Source organism: Carassius carassius, chromosome 20 (genome assembly GCF_963082965.1).
Source record: "Carassius carassius chromosome 20, fCarCar2.1, whole genome shotgun sequence".
In the NCBI taxonomy this organism is placed as follows: Eukaryota; Metazoa; Chordata; class Actinopteri; order Cypriniformes; family Cyprinidae; genus Carassius; species Carassius carassius.
This window is the reverse complement of record NC_081774.1, coordinates 13,540,716-13,561,856: the sequence shown is the minus strand read 5'-3', so window position 1 is coordinate 13,561,856 and position 21,141 is coordinate 13,540,716. Positions and strand designations below refer to the sequence as shown.

The 21,141-nt window shown below is 35.9% G+C and overlaps 2 protein-coding genes across 2 annotated transcripts; both read left to right on the top strand.

Annotated features, from left to right (window-relative positions):
• Positions 1-1,060: 1,060 nt before the first annotated feature.
• Positions 1,061-2,992, top strand: LOC132095788 (E3 ubiquitin-protein ligase RNF182-like). Its single transcript, XM_059500879.1, has one exon. It carries the CDS (start codon positions 1,402-1,404, stop codon positions 2,146-2,148), a length of 747 nt encoding a protein of 248 aa, XP_059356862.1. The 5' UTR covers positions 1,061-1,401; the 3' UTR covers positions 2,149-2,992.
• A 396-nt stretch (positions 2,993-3,388) lies between these two features.
• Positions 3,389-20,136, top strand: LOC132096399 (ran-binding protein 9-like). Its single transcript, XM_059501722.1, has 14 exons — positions 3,389-4,050; positions 6,562-6,673; positions 7,422-7,474; positions 7,725-7,892; positions 8,117-8,139; positions 10,987-11,171; positions 11,290-11,402; positions 11,629-11,737; positions 11,830-11,984; positions 12,526-12,664; positions 15,996-16,117; positions 16,313-16,464; positions 17,675-17,786; positions 18,930-20,136. The coding sequence occupies exons 1-14, from the start codon at positions 3,834-3,836 to the stop codon at positions 19,058-19,060; spliced, it is 1,791 nt and encodes a 596-aa protein (XP_059357705.1). The 5' UTR covers positions 3,389-3,833; the 3' UTR covers positions 19,061-20,136.
• The last annotated feature ends 1,005 nt before the right edge of the window (positions 20,137-21,141 follow it).

Below are 21,141 nucleotides of genomic sequence, written 5' to 3'. Positions count from 1 at the left end.
GTTTGACTGAAGGGTCTTGTTATGAACACGTTATAAACATTACTGCACTACAAATAAATTAAGCAGATGATGACTGTTCTTGACATGTCAGCAGATCAATATATCTTAGTAAAAATGATTTTTAACACATATAATTTCAGACAACCTACTACCATATTAAGGCAAACAAACTACATTAATATGTAATAAAACATTTATACTGTATTTAATTATATTATTTAATCATTAAGTTAATATAATTATGGTATCAAGTGTTACAATTGCCCTCATCTCTTTTAATGCCAATGTTGTGGAACTCCAAAGCAATACCCTTTTTTCATTTGAAAAATAAAAAAGAGCTTGCTGAGACATACAAACATATACAAAGTTTTGTATATATTACACTTAGTTGATTGATTACATTAAAAAACGAAAACATTTGAATGTTTATGCAAATGTGACATGTAACATTATTTAATTAAATATGCACTAGTTTGCATAATTTTCTAAATCAGAAACCTGAATATTTGATAATGTCAGTTTCAAAATTCTTGTTTCATTTTGCTGACATATTGCAGTCAAAGGTTTTTACAGAGGGGATTCTGGATATTTATTTTTATCACTCTAAACAGCCAGAAAAAAAAACAAAAAAAACATTTTTACAGATTTTGGGGTAAAATTTTATATGAACTCAGATAATGTATAAACAAATCTTTCCAAATATAGATTGTTTGAAATAAAATGGTAAAGTCTGGTGCATTTAAATGCAAATTAAGTTATTAAGTTATTAATTATGTTTGGAAATAAATACCAATTCTCATTTTACATGGTAAGATCTCAGTCATACCTGCCTTTGAGTGACAGGCTCAGTGAACAGCATTGACCTAATTTTTGATGTTACATTGTGAACTGGCTGGTTTTCAAAATTACTGCTTCAAACAAGTTTTAAATAAATGTAAAATATTTCCTATTATTGTAAAATTCCGAACTTAACATGATTTCAGACAAACGTCTATTTCTGTTTGGAATAATCTTGCATTAAGTAAGCAAAAGCAGCACTGTGTACCAGAAAGAAGTGTGAACCACTAATTGGACTGAAATTCAGTGGCAACAAAAGCCTTGGCTAGAAAATTCCAGCCCTGGTTTTACAGGGTCTGCTTTGTTGCAGCAGTGTTTGTTCTCTACTGCTGTGTTAACAGTTATCTTTTCGGTGGTGGCCTCTCCCCACCCTTCCACACAGTGCATGAAATGTTCCTCAGCACAAACCCGTCCAGAGACACTGTGGCACAGTACAGGTGATGCTCCGTTCTGCACAGGACACCATCCAGACACCAGGAGTGGCCCACCAGCTGCCTCGCAACCATGTTCCCACACAGCTTTGACTACAACCAGCCGATGAGAAAGCGTTGAGAAGAAGGAGACATGATGGGACAGTTCCCGGAGGATGTGGTGGGTGGCTTCACCACAGAGGAACTGGAATGCAAGATCTGCTACTGTGCTTACAGCCTGTCAAGTCAACGGCCCAAGGTCCTCGAGTGCTGCCATTGTCTTTGTGCCAAGTGCCTTGCAAAAATCCTTGATTTAGGTGAATCCTCTCCAAACGCAGTGGTCTGTCCGTTCTGCCGCTACATCACAGAACTTCCTGGAGAAGATGTGGACAGTCTACCAGATGAGTATAACTTGGTGCTGGCACTGCTGTCCATCCAGACACAGAAGCATCAGAACCTTAGTGACAACCAAGGTGAGATTCTCCTCAGTCCCAGACGCCTCAACTCTCTGGTGGGACACTCTGCCTCAGCTTCTCCCACTTCGAATCGTTCCAATTACGTGGTAATCACCATTATGGAGCCTCGGCAGGAGTCTGTTATTCCAGCTCGGGATAGGGATTACCGGTCTTCCAGCCAGGACTCCATAGCCTCGGTTACTCAGAGATGGACAGTGTGGAACTGTCCAGCCCTGCTGTGCCAGACTTCAGCTCGTGTCCTGGTCTGGCTGCTGGGGCTGCTGTACTTCAGCTCACTGCCTCTAGGGGTCTATCTGCTCATCATGCAGAATACCACGATGGGAGTGTTGATGGTCAGTCTGGTACCTGTCAGTCTTCTCATCGTCATGGTGTACGGCCTTTGCCAATGCCTGTGCCGTGAGTTTTGGGACTGTGTACTACCATAATGACCAAAGCAAAAAGTGTTACTGTTATGTGTGGATATACGATGATTGGATGGTCCTGCCAGTTTGTGGAAACTCATGATTTTTTTGGTTTATTGGGTAAACAATGTACACTTAATTGAAAAACAAACAATAAACTTGCACAGATTTAATTTAGTAGGCTATCATACAAATCAATGTCGTGTTAGAATACCCAAAAATAGTATCCACCTCATCAAAATTATCCACTATATATATCTTTTTATAACCGTCTGATTGTTGAATGTGTCTTTTCCTGGAGTGGCTCTAATGGACAGATCAATAATCATGTCCTCTCTAGGATTGCTGATGTACTTTTCTCTGTCTGAATGATTAACATACAATAACTTTTACAATAAGGTCCCATTAATTAAAGTTGGTTAATGCATTTACTAACATCAACTAACAATGAACATTATATACAGTATGTTACATATAGTGTTTACTAATCCTTGTTAATGCTAGTTGATAAAAATACAACTGTTAGCTCATGTTCATGTGCATTAAATAATATTAACAGACACACTTTTGATTCATTGAGTAAATGTGGTATTTAATCAGATTAATTAAGTAATATTAATTAACTACGATTGCATAACAAAGATTAATAACGAATGCGGTTAACAACAAATGGAACCTCATTGTAAAGTGTTACAGATGAAGGCCCTTAACCTACAACATCTAATACCGAATCATGGGTAGGACACATATTTTAATATTTTAATCATGTTTATTAGTTCGACTTTTCCATGTTTTTCTTGCAACACAAATACAGTACATGTGAAGAATGAACATGTCTGAACATGTTTTAAAGAAACTAATCTACATATGTTTTTACACTTTTTGTGTAAACAAACACAAGTTTTGTACGGAAAACACCACTATTTACATTTTTATATAAAGAAATTGTATATATTGCGTTTCATAAAACTTTTGATGCTATTAAAACGAGATTAAATGCACTGACACTGGCTCTTCAAGTTTTAGGCATAGAAAACTCTCAAAGGAGTTCACTGAAAAGACCCCAAGTGTAAAGGGACCCTAATCTGCACCCTAACTGTACAGTCCCATAATATATCAAAATTATGAAATAAATTAACGAAACATTATCATATTTAAGTGTGCATATATTCTCACTGTCACAGCCATCTCAACCAGATAACAACCCAAGTGAGAAGGAGGACATGTTATTGGTAGTCTGTGTGTCTAGTCATGTACCAAGTGCTCGAGGAAGTGTGACTGGACCTTCAGAGAGCCAATCAGATCGCTGGATCTCAGACTAACAACAAACAAAAGATCGGGGTTCCCTCTGCTGCTGTCTTTCTGCTCATTTTACGCTATTTAGTCTGTCCGATCAGTTGGATGTCGTCTTAAATAACAAGGATCAACTTTCTGGATGTCTGTTATGTTTTTATACGCTGCCGTTTCTCTGTGTTGTGATTAATTCTCTTTAGCGTCTTGCTAACTCTATCAGACAGACTGTTTGCGAGCTAATCGCAGTTAGCTGGCTGGCTAGCCGTCCGCTTCGAATAAAACAAGCCCGAAATCTCAGCAGCTCTTCTCCTGTGGTGTCTGACAGTGGTCGCTTTAGCCACTGGACACTGATAGAAAGCTGTCCAGCTAAAGATAGCTGGCAAGCCGTTGATATCGGCGGCAGGAATCGGATCGCGATGTCAGGACCGTCATCGGGCTGTGGGTTTCTGATGTCGGTTGTCGTTCACGGAGACTTGGCTCTCAACGAGCAGGAAAAAGAGCTCAACCAGCGGCTTAGACGCCTTTACCCGGCCGTAAACGAGCAGGAGACCCCGCTCCCCAGATCCTGGAGCCCCAAAGACAAATTCAGCTACATCGGCCTGTCTCAAAACAACCTCCGGGTGCATTATAAAGGTAACCGAGGCTAGCCGCAGCAGATGAACACAAACACCAAGTTGTTTACCAGCTAACGTTAAATGTTGAAGGCATAGGCCAGGTTAGCTCGTGTCAAATTGCCACTCTGATTAATGATATAAAAATACACTTCTGTTAGCTTCTGCGTACTCGTATTGTCTGAATCGAACCTATTTTTAGTCACACAAACTGCTAAAATCGTTACGAAACGAATGATTGAGTGTGATAATCGAGCACATTAGCCGATATAGTAAACGAAATGTTAACTAGAAACTTTAATTACTAATAACTCACTGCTTAGACGACGTTTGAATAAAAATAGCCCCCCTTTAGCATTATTTAGCACCATTCCTAGCAGTCAGCACTGTCTAGATTATGTTCTGTACTGCTTTAATATGTTTTATTCAGAACGGTGTTTGTGTGTGTGCGTGTATTACATGTAGTCTTTGAGAATAAATGATAAAGGTATTAAGTTTGAAAGTATAAAGTTCGTGTACTGTAGCAGCGAGCTATAAAGATGCTTCTTCAGTCATTTCCGGAAGCACCTACTGTATGGAGTTTCACAGTTGAAATGCACTCATTGTCAGCTCTCATTCTCAACGATCTGTGTGCAAAGGCTATGTTTTAATACACACATGCTGTTGTAGGTGGAGATCGAGCCTGACGCAGAAGCTCTAGGAAAGGCCTGTGTGGGTTTATCTGCACAGGCAGGTTTTCTGCCATTGCGTGTATGTAAGACTGTTACTAGGAATTCAGCAGATAAAGAACAGCTGTAATATATCTATAATTTGATTAAAATATTTAGTTATTAAACAAGCCTCTGTAATCCAGTGAGGTGTCTGCCATTTCCCTCAGCTGAGTCATAAAGGTAGGCCACAGAGGTAATTAGGGCAGTCAGTGCTGACGACAGGTAGGTTTCAGGTAGACTGCCTTAAATTACCAGTAGGCCATTATATCCTAATTAATGTACGAGCTACATTTAAGCTTATGAATTTACTTCAGATATAAGGTTCACAATTAAAATGTTACAAAAATTGACAAAGATGCATCACATATTTCACTCTGTATAGCCTCTGTATATATGTTTTTAATTAAATTGTTAATTGGATATATTTTAAATAGTCTCTATATGTTTTATGTTTTGTTGTATATTTGAGACATTAGGCATTTTGACTTATATAGTATGAAAAAGTGAGACTATGGAGCTTCAACACAAGGGAAACAACACCTTAGTTTTATGTAGAGGCCCAAACTGAGCAAAAATTAGTCGTTTGGTGGAGCAGTTGTTGTTATTTAGCTATATGATCAAAAAGTGTGATTGTAAATTATTCTATTGTAAATCAGTGAGATCTTTTAAACAGTATAGCAGAATAGCATAAATATCACTTATCACTATGAGTCCCAGTAATACGTCTTTGTAAGATGATATTTAAATGCTTACTTTTGTGATAATTGCTATGTAGTTATAATTTTTGGGGGAAACACATAATGCAATGCAGTGCAGTACAATGATGTTTGAGAGATGTACAAATAAACATTCCAAAAAATTGTTACTGAATTATTTACAAAATATTATTACAAAAAATTATATTACTGAAGTTGCTTCAGTCCAGTCTTGTGATATTAGTAATGATATAAAAGTTATTATTATTTTTACTTTATGAAATCATTATATCAAGATTATATATCAAGATTTCACAAACAAAAAGTATTTTTAGAATTTTATTGAGAACCTTTTTTGTAAAAAAAAGAAAAAAAAAAAAAAAAAATGGAACATTCTGAGGGCAGAAAGCATAAAGAGTATTGAGTAAAACAGGATTTGATTATGTTTGTCAGGTAGAGGGCATAGAAATTTATGAGTCGAATATGATGCAATAGGCTTAATAATGTGTGGGGAAAATTCTGTTGATGTTACGTTTTTTAGTTTTCTATTTCATGCCTGTCTAGTTATGTGTTAATGAGTAAATAATGGGTTTAATGCCTCTACAGACACTATAGTGACCTATAGCTTTAGATATACTGTATGCATTTACGGTCTCGGAGGTGACATATTTGTTCAGAAAATTAGATTTTTTTTTTTTAAAGTAATAATAGTTTTAACTTGTAGTATTTGACTTAAATGAGGTGGCATGCCTTTTAATAAATAAATAAATAAAACGTTGGCTGTTAATAATAATAAATAATATTTTAATCAAATTTCTGACATTGTTTTGTTGCTTATTGCTAATTAAAATGACAATAAATAGGAATCCCCAAATTTAGAGCATATTCGCATGAAACAAACTGCCATTTTTAAATATCAAGGCGGATGTGCAGTGTCTTCGCTGTTGCCAGGCAAAATATCATCAGCCTAAAGTGTACAGCTCTCACAGCAAAAACATTGATTATTTTGCTAAGTGTTTTTTGCCATGGCGACGTCTGGCGATGTTATAACATTACAAATGTTCTGGTGCTCCTTGTGAGTGACACAAGCCATTAGCAGTTGTAAATGATTGTGTTTATGTCATCCAGGTCATGGAAAGACCCCAAAAGATGCGGCATCTGTCCGTGCAACACACCCTATTCCAGCTGCCTGTGGGGTCTATTACTTTGAGGTGAAAATTATCAGTAAAGGACGAGATGGGTATGTGAAGGATTCAGTATTTTCTTAAATGATTTTAAGAAAGTGAGCATTCCCTTTTAAGGGAACATTTAAAGGTGCACTCATTTATTGTTAGTTTATGTGGCTGTGTATAACAGTTATCTTGAACTTCACCTAGTGGCTTGGATGTAGCATTATGCAAAACTCTTCAATTACTAATGTCTTTGTAGAAATTCTCTATTAGAAGTTGGCCATAATTAATTTATTCTTAGAGTAAAAATGTTTGATAATAACAGGTTTACAGAAATTATTAGCATAGGTCATGTGATCTCAACATGGCTGCTCCCATGAGGTGACCTGTTCCATGAAAAATGAACAATTCAGTCCAGAGTTAACATAGTAAACTAAAACTATATAACTCATAAAATAAATGTTAAATGAAATGAAACAAAATATTTTATCTGGTTACTAACATCTAATTTTCATATAGTTAAACAGGATGTACTAAACTAAAACTAAATATAAAAAATTTACAAAATGTTTGAATAAAATTTATATGTAAATGTAAAATATACAAATATAAAATGAGTTATTAGTGATACTAAAATGACTCAGTCTCATGTAGGTATACGTGATTTAAAAAAAAAAAATCAGTTATTAATTTCTATAGGGATAACCTTTTCATAATCAGGAAAAAGTTACTGTGTGTACCTTTAATATTTAGGCTGAGCAGTTTTAACCTCCTCTGCTCCAGAACATTTGATCAAATAAACGCTGTTTTTGTGAGCAGGTACATGGGGATTGGCCTGTCAGCTCAAGGTGTCAACATGAACAGACTTCCAGGTAAAACGTCATGTTTTCATGTTGTTTATCTAAAATGTCTATGATCACTATAGATGTATGTTAACAGAGTCTATATAACTATTTTGTAGTTTAGATGCAGCTAGTGGGCATGTTAAGTTGATGTGTTCCTCTGTGAGACTGCAGCTTGTCAGGGAGATAAAAGTTTAGAGAGCTTAGTGTTTCCTTTTGTGTTTTTGTGGTTTATTGTTTCCAAAAAATCAGCAGAATGTGTACAATGTTCTGCCCTTAGGTTGGGACAAACACTCATATGGATATCATGGAGATGACGGCCACTCCTTCTGCTCATCTGGCACTGGGCAACCCTATGGTCCCACATTCACAACAGGCGATGTGATCGGCTGCTGTGTGAACCTCATCAACAATACCTGTTTCTACACAAAAAATGGTCACAGTCTAGGTAATAAACATTTGAATTGCACATCAAGATCAAATGCTTAACTGTGGATATTTGTTCTTTATTACTGGTCATCAATTCAGAGAGCACTTTAGTGTTATGTACACGTCAAGAATATTTTTCATTTAAGATGATTTAGTAATTTAGCTATTAACACATTTTCTATTCCCACCATTTCTTGATTTAAATCTTGAATATACTTTAATAATAGTCAATTTTTTTTTCAGGGATAGCTTTTACAGATTTACCGGTAAGTCTTTATCTTTCTTAAACACCTCTAAGCTTGAAATTAATTTTTTGCTGCATTATTATTTTATACACTACCATTCAAATGTCTGGGGTCGATTTGATAATTAATTTGATCAAAATATAGCAAAAGCAGAAATATTTTGCATTTTACAGTTGCATTTTAAAACAAGCTGTCTATATATTTCCAATGCAATTTATTCCTATGATGGTAAAACTGAATTTTCAGCCACCAGTCTTCAGTGTCACATGATCTTTTGGAACCATTTGGAAACCATTGTGTTGTTCAACATTTTTGTGGAAACGGTGACACTTTATCAGGATTCCTTAATGAATAGAAAGTTCAAAAGAACAGCACTTATTTGAAAATATACATTTTTATAACCTTTTAAATTTCTTTACCATAATTCTTTATCAATTCAGTGGATCCTTACTGCATAAAAGAAATTAAGAATTTAAAAAATATATTTTTTCTTTTCGAACGGTGGTGTATATTAAGTCATTAAAGATTTGTTGTGGTTTGTAGTATGTAGTCTATCTTCCAATAGTTAACTCAGATAAATCTAAGGCTGTTTACATTCTGATTACATGCACATGTGTTTTGTGAAAAAGTTACATTTTGTATTGTTGTTGTCTAAATATTGAACTTGTAGTGACACATCATTTGTAGCTTTATAGATATGTTTTTGTGTTTCACTGCCTGGAGGTCATGGGGTGATTGATCATTTGTATATTTTTCATTCTATTGTAATATTTTTCGATATTGCTGAGGAAGCTGTTTGCTATTGTTATGTCTTTCCTTTTTTCTTCATCATTCAAGATGTTGGACTGACAGCCCCTAAGCATTGCTCTTGTTAGATGAACAGAGGGCCTGTTTGGGGCTAAAACAATAATCCATTCAGCTCAAAACTGTTGGCTGGGGACCAGCATTCATGCTACTCTGAGTACTTCTGTGAAGTATGTCAGTTTAGCAGTTCTGAGCTTTCTTTCTAGTGGACTGTGAGCACAAACCCTCCCAGAATTATTCTACAGAAAGCATCAGAAAATGACTAATATGGGTCTGCCCCTGACCTGACCGATAATTATGTAATCTTGGTTTGAAATCTGATTAAAATCTGCTGTTTTTCTGAACGCCCATGCTAGACATAAACAAGGCTGGACTGGTGGTAATGGGGCATACCGATCATTTTCCTGGTGTAGAACGCACTTAAGGGGCCGACAGAATTCTTATTTATTTTGCCAAGGACTATCACGCACAGACAGCCAACAGCCAGTGGCCCATTGGTTTGTCTCCTGTACTGACAGCGTAAACCATCCAATCCCAATGCGCTATTAGCGGAGCAATGAAGTATTTTGCTTAGAGATTTTGCACCAGAGATTAGAAGATTGCTTCACCCCAGTTTAAATTATTATAATTATTATAGTTATCAATAATTAAAACAGTTCAGTGCATTTTTCTTTCAGGATTCTTTGATGAATAGAAAGATCCAAAGATCAAATTTATCTGAAATAAAAAGCTTTCATAACATTATACCATTTAAAAGCTTCAAGTAAGTAGTTTTTTTTTGTGGTTGTGGGGGATGAAGAAATTATAGAAATTAACACTTTTAGCGAGAATGCTTTAAATTGATAAAAATGATTATATAGACATTTATAATGTTATACATGTTAAAAATATATATTTATATTTCATATAAATGCTGTTCTTCTAAACTTTCTATCCAACAAAGAAACCTGAAAAAATTCTACTCAGCTGTTTTCAACATAATAATAGTAGTAATAATAATAATAATAAATGTTTTTTGAGCAGCAAATCAGCATATTAGAATGATTTCTGAAGGATCACATGACACTGAAGACTGGAGTAATGATGCTAAAATTTCAGCTTTGAAATCACAGAATTTAATTAGATTTAAAAATATATTCAAATAGAAACCAGTTCTTTTAAATAGTAAAATATTTCACAGTATTTCTGCTTTTGCTATATTTTGAATTAAATAAATGTGGGTTTGGTGAGCAGAAGAAACTTCTTTAAAAAACATTACAGATCTTAATATGAAGAAACAGAACAAACTGAGACAGACTCAATCCAGAAGAACTTTTGGCAATATCTCCAAGACCCTTTAAGAAACCTACCTGCAAAGCTACCTGAAAAACAATGCGCAAGTGCACCTTGGACAAAAGCTTTTTTTTTTTTACGCATAGTGTGGTCACACCAAATGTTGATTGCATTTAGTTACGTTAATAGAAGTTAATTCATAAAATCTATTTATGGCATTATTTTTGACGGCATCCTCACTTTTCAGCATTTTTACACAAATGCCTAAACTTTGCACAGTACTGTAGCTTTGCATGTTTCTTGAAGAGTTTTGGAGACATTGCCACAGTTCTTCTGGACTGAGTCTGTCTCAGTTTGTTCTGTTTCTTCACGTTATTCCAGACAGGCTGATGATGGTGAGATCAGATCTCCGTGTGGAGCACTGGTTGCTGTCAAACTCCAAAAATCTCACTGGATTATTATATTTAATGGCAAAAATAATGTTTGGAAATGTAAACTGATATTTCCTACTGACACACTACAACATAATATAGAAATAACTGACTTAAAACCATTTTTGTTGGTGAAAATACTAGTGGCCTAAGACTTTTGCACAATACTGTGATGGTGGGCCGCCTGGACCAAAAAATGCCAGGGCCCATTTTTTTTGTCCCGGTCCAGTCCTGGACATAAACCAAGGCAGATTTTGCATCATCTTTTTAAAGCTCTCATCATTTAATAATAAATAAAACTGGTAAATTAGCTAGTAACTATAGTCTACATTTATTAAAATGTGCTTATTTTGGGTTTTAGCCCAACCTGTATCCCACAGTGGGTCTACAGACCCCAGGGGAGGTTGTGGACGCCAATTTTGGGCAGCATCCGTTTGTCTTTGATATTGAGGACTACATGCGTGAATGGAGAACCAAAATCCAAGCCCAGATTGACCGTTTCCCCATTGGGGAGAGAGAAGGAGAATGGCAGGCCATGATTCAGAAGTGAGTACTTTTGATTTGGAATATTTTTATAAGGTTTATATTTTCAAAACCTTTCCAGAGGTAATGAATGGATATGCTGTTTTGTCTTTTTTTTTACCTGTTCGCTCTCTCTCATTAGAATGGTGGCCTCGTATCTGGTTCACCACAGCTACTGTGCCACCGCTGAGGCCTTTGCCAAATCAACTGACCAGGCTGTTCATGAGGAACTTGCTTCAATCAAAAATAGACAGAGTGAGTCTTCACAGGCAAAACAAATATAGTATCCTTCAGACGTATATGGGTCTTATTTTGGTTTTGTATGATTGTTAAATTCAACATGAAATCAAATTGGCATAGTTTCTGGTCCAATGATTGAATTCAATCAATCTGAATGATTTATCACTGCATGTCAGCATGCTTTCTGAGTTGAACATTCCCAACTCAGTGCCGAGTAATGATTTCACATTTGTGACTGCAGAGATCCAGAAGCTGGTCCTATCTGGCAGAATGGGAGAGGCTATAGAGACCACTCAACAACTTTACCCAAGCCTGTTAGAGAGAAACCAAGACCTCCTGTTTATGTTGAAGTAAGTGTAATGTATGCCATATTTTAGGAATTAGCTAACATCTTCAGTAAAGAAACCAAATGCATAATGTATCTATATCTCTCTTTTTCCAGAGTGAGGCAGTTTATTGAGATGGTGAATGGCACTGACAGTGAGGTCAGGTGTCTCGGTGGGAGGAGCCCTAAGTCACAGGATTGTTACTCAGGCTCCCCCCGTCTCTTCAACAGCCCTGTTAACAAAGCCAGCAGCTCCCAGACCTACCAGACAGGTACGTATTATATCCACTAATTTTATTTCTGACAGCATGGGTGAAAAAAAATATCTTACCAAAATGATCTTTCAATTATAGGAGCTTTTCACCAGAGAAACATTTTAAGTTCCTATAAGTACCCTCATTTTGACGTTTCCGCACCACAGGAACTGGGAATGGTTTTAATTGAAGGAATGCTTTTTGGGGGGACTAAATTGGCTCCTACTTCAGAGTAGGGACTAACTCAGCACAATGGGAACTACCAGAGGCATAAGTGTATGTTGATTGACCAATGCATGCCATACAAACTATAATTTAAATTGTTTAAATTGAGTTATATTTGCATAATTAAAAAAATGCTGACAAACACCTAAAATAAAGATGTACATCATTAAACTGACAGCATAACAGATGTACCAGAGGTATGTTGGCTTAGATAGGTGGACAGAAAGGGGCTTCAGAGTCAAAAAGGTTGAGAACTGCTAATTAGGTCATCTTTAAATCAAAGCTAGTCCCAAGCCAGAATTCACTGATCATTTGCACTTCCCTCTTTCTCCAGGTTTTGATAGTAATTACTGTAATGGAGTTTCAAGTAAAGGCCACACCTCTGCCCATAGTCACAAGTCATGTCACCCTACCATGCCAAGCCCTGAGCTCGGCGTCCTGAACGGCAGTCGGGGTCAGCAGACCAGCGTTAGGTACGTCTTTGCTCCATAGCACATTATAATATCCTTAAAGTTTACATGAAATGAAAATTCACCTTGTGTTTTGAATATGCATATTGAAATTAGACATGTGCCGGTGTTCTGTAATGCGTTATATCACGGTAGTGAATATGCACTGTATTGTTATCGTGGGCACTTCTAAATACCGTGACTGATTATATATTACAAATTATTCCGAATTTGGAATGCATTTTAAGAATAGTATTCCTATCAGCTGGTCAAAATGCACAATGCTGCTTGAAAGACCCATGTGCGCTCTGATGTAAACAAGCACTGCATGAGAAGCACATAGGGGAACACGTGAGAGACGCGCTGAATGTAAGCACATTCACTCTCTGAAAACAGATGGCGCTAAACTGCAGAAAATGCAGCCGCTACCCTGGAAACCCCATAAATAAACCAGCCGCACCACTTTCTAAAACTTGCTTAAATAATTTTTAATAGCCATTTAGATTTGTGGATTCACTATGAAGTTCATCAGAGTGCCAAATACTTAAGCATTCCAACTTATTAGGCTATTTATTTAAAAACATTTTTTTTTTCATTTTAATCTGGACTACAACATGCCCTAGATATTGCTTGAAAGTGTTTTGATTCTTTATTTTTTTATTCAAAATTTACATTAGGGCTTCATTAGTTAACATTAGTCAATTCATTAGTAAACATAAACTGCCAATGAAAAATTCTTCTGAACATTCATTAATCAATAAAGTTTCATTGTAAAGTGATACCTATTGGTCTTTATAGTTCTTTTGCACTTTAATCTATGCAAACGTTATATATTTTTCAGTATTGCTTTGTTTTTAAATGTTCAGTTATTTTTGTTATAAGAAAAAAGTTATTTAACATGTTATACTGTATAAGTTATTTTAAACTAAATTTCAATACCGTGATAATAGCATGAGCAATTAATCGCAACAGGAAAATTTGATACCGGCATATCCCTAGTTGAATGAACAGTTCGTATGGGTATACATTATGTGTACTTTTTTTTTATTTTTTATTTTATTTTTATTAATAATGTATATTTAAATATTTAAATTTTCCCCTCCACAAGCTCACATTAATTTATGAGTGTAGCACCCACATCTCAAAATCCATAGAGCCCTGATTTTTTCCCCAATAATCTGTTTAGCGATGTGCAACAATGATCGTGTACTCTGCTGTGACCGTGACGATTGATCATGAAAACGATGATCACGAAAAAAAAAAATAATAATAATTCTGATTTAACAATGCTGCCACAGCATTCAGTCCAAATAATAGATGTGAGAAGAGAGACACATGGCCACATACATATCTGATTTATCTAATATAAGATGCCTCGGGATATTAACATTTATTAACTTGCTAAATGTGCTGTATATTACCTGTGTTTAGTTTCATGCTTACATGCAATGCCCGATATTGAGTTAATTGAGATGGTCTTGTTGCTTTTAGATGTTTATTTTTTAAATACTGATGTTATAATAATGCAGCATTGCTTTTTTAAAATCTTTCAATCATATTTATGCCTAACAGTAGGCATACTTCAATTAAAACTTCATACACGTAGGTGATTTCAAGCATCACTTGATAATATAGATGAAAATATAGCACAAATCTGCCATAAACATGACTTTATAATGAGAACTTTATCGAATGTGAAATTTGTAGTAAATTCTGTCTGCTTTCCTTGTCCGTGTTTCAGCGCGCTGTTAATACTGCGGGAGCTCTCTGTCTCTCTACAGCGCATAAATTCAAAAATTCACTGGCATTTGCAATCCTTTTGTGCAGATACAAGTTGTAATGTTATGTCTATGTTATGTATCTAAGTTAACTGATAAATATCATAGGATGTGTCAGTTTATTGTCATAAACTCCTCAAAAGTTATTGTCATTTCACCTCAGGTAGCTATTCCTTTTTAGATGCTTCTTTTTTTGAACATTGCTACATCATAATCATAATAACAGTGTTCTAATCATGTTCAATTCAATTCAAGTTTATTTGTATAGCGCTTTTTACAATACAAATCGCTACAAAGCAACTTTACAGAAAATTATGTTTCTACAATATTTAGTAGTAGCTAGTAATTTGTGCACGTTTGACAGGATTTTAGAAAAATAAATAAATAAATAATAATAATACAAGACGTAGTCAGCTAGACGATGAACTATCAATATTATTAATTAATAGTAATTATATGATGCAGTCACACATGTAGCAATAATTGTTAGTTCTGTTTGTTGATTCAAGGTTAGCATCATCTGGGGTCCTCTGAGGGTCAGCATCATCTCTTCTCAGGTGTTCTGGATCCAGACTGGAGCTTGTGTAAATCCTAGTTACCACGGGATGTAAATCCCGTGGCAAAACATAGAAACAAAATAGAGACATCATTAGCATAGCTGCTGATCCAACAAAGTAAAATTAGTTTAACCCAAGCTAAAGAATAAAAATGCACATTTGATCAGATGCAACTACACTCACAATTTAAAAGATACATTATTCGTATGCTTGGCGAAAGAGATGTGTTTTTAATCTAGATTTAAACAGAGAGAGTGTGTCTGAACCCCGAACATTATCAGGAAGGCTATTCCAGAGTTTGGGAGCCAAATGTGAGAAAGCTCTACCTCCTTTAGTGGACTTTGCTATCCTAGGAACTACCAAAAGTCCAGCGTTTTGTGACCTTAGGGTGCGTGATGGGTTGTAGCGTGGTAGAAGGCTAGTTAGGTACGCAGGAGCTAAACCATTTAGGGCCTTATAGGTAAGTAATGATAATTTGTAACTGATACGGAACTTAATAGGTAGCCAGTGCAGAGACTGTAAAATTGGGGTAATATGATCATATTTTCTTGACCTCGTAAGGACTCTAGCTGCTGCATTTTGGACTACCTGTAGCTTGTTTATTGACGAAGCAGGACAACCACCTAGAAGTGCATTGCAATAGTCCAGTCTAGAGGTAATCATGTTTTCTTAGACATGTTTTCATGTCAAATGTTTATTGTTAACATTCATTTTCATAACAGTCTTCAGTTATTTTCATCATCTCCATTATGGCCATGCCCCACCCACTTCACATGCTCCACCCCCCGAGTACTCAATTAGTCGTTTTTGTAACCTATTGATGATCGAAATGAGAAATTGCCCAAAATGCCCATGCCTAAATCTGTTCACTCAGATGCATGTACATCATAATACAGAAGAAACGTTGTCGTTACCTCAGTTTCATTGCAACTTTAATTCTGACGGGCAAATTATATAGGAACAAAGTAACTGTACAGCACAAAACAAACCTGTTGAGTAAATGTTGACTCTTCCTCGCAGTGCTGAGGTGGAGATGGAGGTTGATCACTTCTCAAACGGATTGTCTGAATCCTCTTCAAATGGATTTCTGAATGGCAGCTCTACTCACGGGATAGACTTGGAGGAATGTGATGGAGATATGGGTGAGAACATTAATTGGGCTCAGTCTTCTGATGATTTCCTGTGTGTCTGCAATGAAGTTTTTTTTGTGAGTCAAAGGGTTTTTCCTATGTGATCTGTTTATTATATCTGATGTTGTGCCTGTGACTTTAGTCAGTTATGTTTCGCAAATGAATCTTGTGTTCCATTTTTAAAAGGATTAAATGTTCTTTACACAGAAGTGGATAGTGCTCAGTCTAAGAGGCAGTTGTGCGGAGGGAGCCAGGCAGCCATTGAGAGGATGATTCAGTTCGGCCGAGAGCTACAGAGCATGAGTGAACACTTGCGCCGTGAAAGGGGAAAAAACTCAGCCAATAAGAAGATGCTCAAGGTACTGCCTTTAATATACACAAGTGGCGAGCTGTGACTTTTTTAACCGGGTATGCTGCTTGATAAGATTAAGACAATAAGAAGATAAAAGAAACACAGTGGCAGGTGTCGATTTAAAAGTATGCACATTTCCTACCTTATTTGTAAATGAAATTCATCTTTAAATCCTTCTTCTACCGTTTCAGGTTTATCCATAGTTATTCGAATGCTAGAAAAAAAATAGCTGGTTTTCCAAGTAAAAACCACCAAATAATGTTTACATGTAGTTACATAATGATACGTAATATTCAGAGGGTGGGGAAAGGTCTATGTGTCTCTGCATCTACTGAATGATTTTTTTATTCCCAGTGAATAGGAGCCAAACTCCCACAGAGGTGACACTAGGCTACTCTAATATGCAAATTACCCAAATTAATATTACCAAGTTGCAACGTTGCAAACAACAATAAAATCAGAGAAGGACTTTAGCTGCAAGCGACATGAGCATACAGAAAACAAAGGGAACAATAACATCTTAAAGTTCAGAAAAATGTTCAGAAAATTTTTCAAAAATATGTTTTCAGTGGACTTTTAAAATTTACTTTGCTTGAGAAAACAAAAATATAGTTACATTGTTTTTTTCCTTTGATTCTGGTGAGTTGGTTTTGCATCAAACACAATGTGATTTTCGGCAATTGAGATCTGACAGCAACAGCTAATTTTTCCATTTGGGCGAGCGCTTCGCGGACAGCTTACCTCACACAAGAAATCAGCCACAGGTTAGCAAACCAATGAGAACACACTACAGTCCTGACGAGTCATAGTGACAGAGCGGAGGCGACAAGTCATCTGGAAGCTTCCGTAACTGACGTAGATTCACATAAAAATACTGCCGCTTGGAAAATAAATCATATTACTTACTCCTAACTCTTTAAGCTTTAAGTTACATTTTAAATGACAAGGGATCAACTTATAATCATGTTTATATTAATAACCCCATTAACTTATTCTCTCAAATGGCCTGGGTATGTGGAGCATTCGCAGCTTATATATACACTTGTTTTGAAAGTTGGATGTATGGGTGTTTGTACTTATAATCACATATATGATTTAAAATGGTCTTTAGGAAAACATAGTATAAAGTGTATTTTGGTTATGATGGTAATGGTCAGTAAGCATAGAGATGTATATATGTTTTATTCTAAAACCTCTTACTGTCTCCGTTCTTGAAGGATGCATTCAGTTTGCTGGCATATTCAGATCCATGGAGCAGCCCTGTGGGCTACCAGTTAGACTCCATCCAGAGAGAGCCTGTCTGCTCAACACTCAACAGTGCAATATTAGGTAGGCACCACTAGTTTTTTTATATTGGAACATTTGTTCTCAATCTTTACAGGCCAAGTACCACCTTTGATCAAATCAGAACAACTTAGTCACCACAGTGATCCCTTTGTTGCTTTCAGAATTAAGAAAAGTGAGCAAAAAAGCCTAAGTGAGCAACATTATGCTGTATTTTGATTAAAAAAAAAACATTAATGTTTAGATAAATCAGGTGCTGCTGATCCCTCACCAGCCCTTTTGTATTGTAGGTCTATTGAAAGGATTCTGTCACATAATACATGCACAGACTGTTTTAATATTTTGCAAATATTACAACGTAATTGCACATTCATATTCAGAATTTACAATCCAAACACATTATTATAAATAATTTTTATAAATAAATTGTTTGAATTTTCTCTTCTCATTTGTTTTTTCTCATCTCTCCCTGTCAAGTCTTCATTTAATGTTGACAACATGCTCAAAACTGCATCCAGTGTATTTGAGCCAAAAAATGCCTCTTTTCCTGAAACTAAGCTAGGTGCTTATTGTAGAGAACAATAGGATAATATCTTTTTGTGGTTGTTGTTCGATCACTCATGTTTTTTACTGGTCGATGCAGCTTACGAACAGTATACACTGTCCACACTATGATGTCATTTGTGTATTAGATTATGTTTATATGGCATTAACCCTAGCATTCAAAACGGTAATATTGTGAAAATAACCATTTCATATTGCAGTATATTTCAAAATGTAATTTATTCCTATGGAAAGCTGAATTTTCAGCATCATTACTCCAGTTTTCATTGTCACATGATGCTTCAGGAATCATTCTAACATGCTGATTTGGTTTTCAAGAAACATTGCTTATATTTATCAATGTTGAAAACAGTTGTGGTGGTTTATATCTTTGAGTACTTTTTTGCAGGATACTTTAATGAATAGAAAGTTCAAGTGAACTGTGTATTTAAAATAGGATGGTTTTGTAACATTATGAAAGTCTTAACTGTACCTTTTAATCAATTTAATGTGTCTTTGGTAAATAAAAGCATACATTTATTTAAAAATATACTTGAATGGTGGTGTGTATTGCAGCTTATTCTTGAATCTTAACAATTCAACATTGGCATTTAGCATTTAATGTAACTTTTTTCTCTCATGCAGAGACTCATAACCTGCCAAAGCAGCCTCCGTTGGCGCTCTCTGTCGGCCAGGCAGCTCAGTGTCTGTCCCTCATGGCTCGCACAGGCAGCGGATCCTGCGCCTTCGCATCAGTGGATGATTACCTGCACTAACCCCTGGAGAATTATCCCTTTAAATGACCACGTGAAAGAGGCCCACGTCATCCCAGTCCATCCCAGACTACCCCCCAAAAGCTGGGGCCAGCTTTGAAACCATGGCCTGATGAACTGAGCCTCCATATGGCCAGACCCATCCTGGCTCTCTGACGAGACTGGATCCTCTTCACCCGGACCTAAACTGGCCTAAAGACACATTAGGAAGAGGGGTTCTTAAAAGTCAGATAAAATCCCCTGATCATTATGGTCTTTATTTTTTTTTTCCTTTTGTCTTTTTTTATTTTGGGGGAGGGGAGGAAGTTTTGGGTGGGGGTGGGGGGAGGGCAGCAGGCTCTGATTGTTGTTTCCTAATTTACAAGGCATGAGGAAAGTTATTATGACATAATTATTGTTATTATCAGTAAACTTGCATATAAGATATATTTGTTCTAGGTTGAAAGCTGGCAGAGTGAGCGAGACCGAATAACTACGCTCCCACCTCGGCAACACCCTGCTATTTTCAGGTCTCAGCTTGTGTACTTTACCATTTATAAAAGAAAAAAAAAAAGAAAAAATATTGCAATTATATTAACATGAGGAGTGGAACATTTAGTTATCTTAACGTAAAAAAAATCCAACCCAGAAAACCTAACACTGCTGGAGTCCTCCTTAGTGGTGGTATTTAGTGTAGAGCGTTAGTGTGAGCTGTCTTGAGTTATGCCCTTTTTTGTGCAAGCGCACCTTCCCTCTGCCAACTGCACAGCAGGATTGATGCAATGTTCAGACACTTTGATTTGTAATTGTATTGATGTCTATGGTCTTTTCATCCACCCAATCTCTTACTCCATCTTTTAAAAGTCCATATTCAGGCATTCTGTCATCATCGTTGCCTGAACTGTGTTTTTGTGCAGTTTGGATGTGCGCCGGGAACACAGTGAAACTAAGGTCATATGCCTGCTCGATTGTTTTTTCTCCTCTTGTTTACCGGTCAATCCCTCAGATCATCAGTACTTTTAAAACAAGGAGAATGGTACAGTATTGTCATCAACACTGTCTTATCATTTTCAGTAATAAAAGGTAAATACCCAGTTGAACGAGATATACCCGTCTGTTTTGACACATTTCAGCGAGTGTTTTAACGTTACACAAGAGCATTAAAAAAGCCAAGTTTGATTGTCTCGTCACACATTTAAAGAAAAAGTTCACCCAAAAGTGAAAATGGTGTAAATTCTCATTTACTAAAACTTGTGAGACTTTGGTCACTCTTTCATCACATTAATGAAGATATTTTTGTTGAAGCCTGAGAGGTTTGATCTCTCCACTTCCAGTTAACCAACACTTTAGAGATCCAAAAACGTGAGAAGCACATTGTGAAACGATTCATATGAATTAAACAGTTAATGATAGTTTTGTGAAGAGATGGAATAATTTTATAGGATAACCAGATTTAATTTAGGCTTTTATTTACATATAAATGATTCAAACACATATAGCGAATCACATATGGTAAACATGAAAGCTTGTTTGTCTGTATATTTGTGAATTAAAGCCTGAATTAAATATATCTCTTTACAAGACTTGATTTGTATTAAATCGTTTTATGATGCCTTAATAATCTTTCTGAATCTTATAAGTTGTGGTTACCTAGAATTTAAATGGAGGGACAGAAACCTCTCCGGTTTTATTTAAAATATCTTAATGTGTGTTTTGAAGATTAAGCAAAGCTATATGGGTTGTAAACCCAACACGAGTAAATGACAGAATTTTTATTTTTGGGTAAACTTTCCTTTTAGCTTCCTTGTAAAATGCTATAACCAAAACTTGGCCATTTAGTCATTTAGTTTAATAAAATTAATATTATGTACAAAGTAACCGACAAATGAACTGTTAATCTTTAGATCAGGTTTACATTTATTGAAGTGTAGAGTAAATTTGCACACTTCAATTTACATTCGGCTTCTTCCACTATTAAAAATGTTCCGGTTTCAGTTTAATTTGTACACTAGATATAAGGGGAGTCATTTCTTTTTAAATGACTTTATCTTATTAAATAATAAGGTTTATAAAGGTTTTTTTTAACTATATGAGGTTTAAAGAAA

What these genes read in the sequence shown, in the direction of transcription:
- LOC132095788 (XM_059500879.1), top strand. Translation starts at nt 1,402, where the DNA reads ATGATGGGACAGTTCCCGGAGGATGTGGTGGGTGGCTTCACCACAGAG.
- LOC132096399 (XM_059501722.1), top strand. Translation starts at nt 3,834, where the DNA reads ATGTCAGGACCGTCATCGGGCTGTGGGTTTCTGATGTCGGTTGTCGTT. An exon ending in CCTCCGGGTGCATTATAAAG is followed by an intron (nt 4,051 to 6,561) that starts GTAACCGAGGCT and finishes TATGTCATCCAG; the next exon opens with GTCATGGAAAGACCCCAAAA. An exon ending in CCAATAAGAAGATGCTCAAG is followed by an intron (nt 16,465 to 17,674) that starts GTACTGCCTTTA and finishes CCGTTCTTGAAG; the next exon opens with GATGCATTCAGTTTGCTGGC.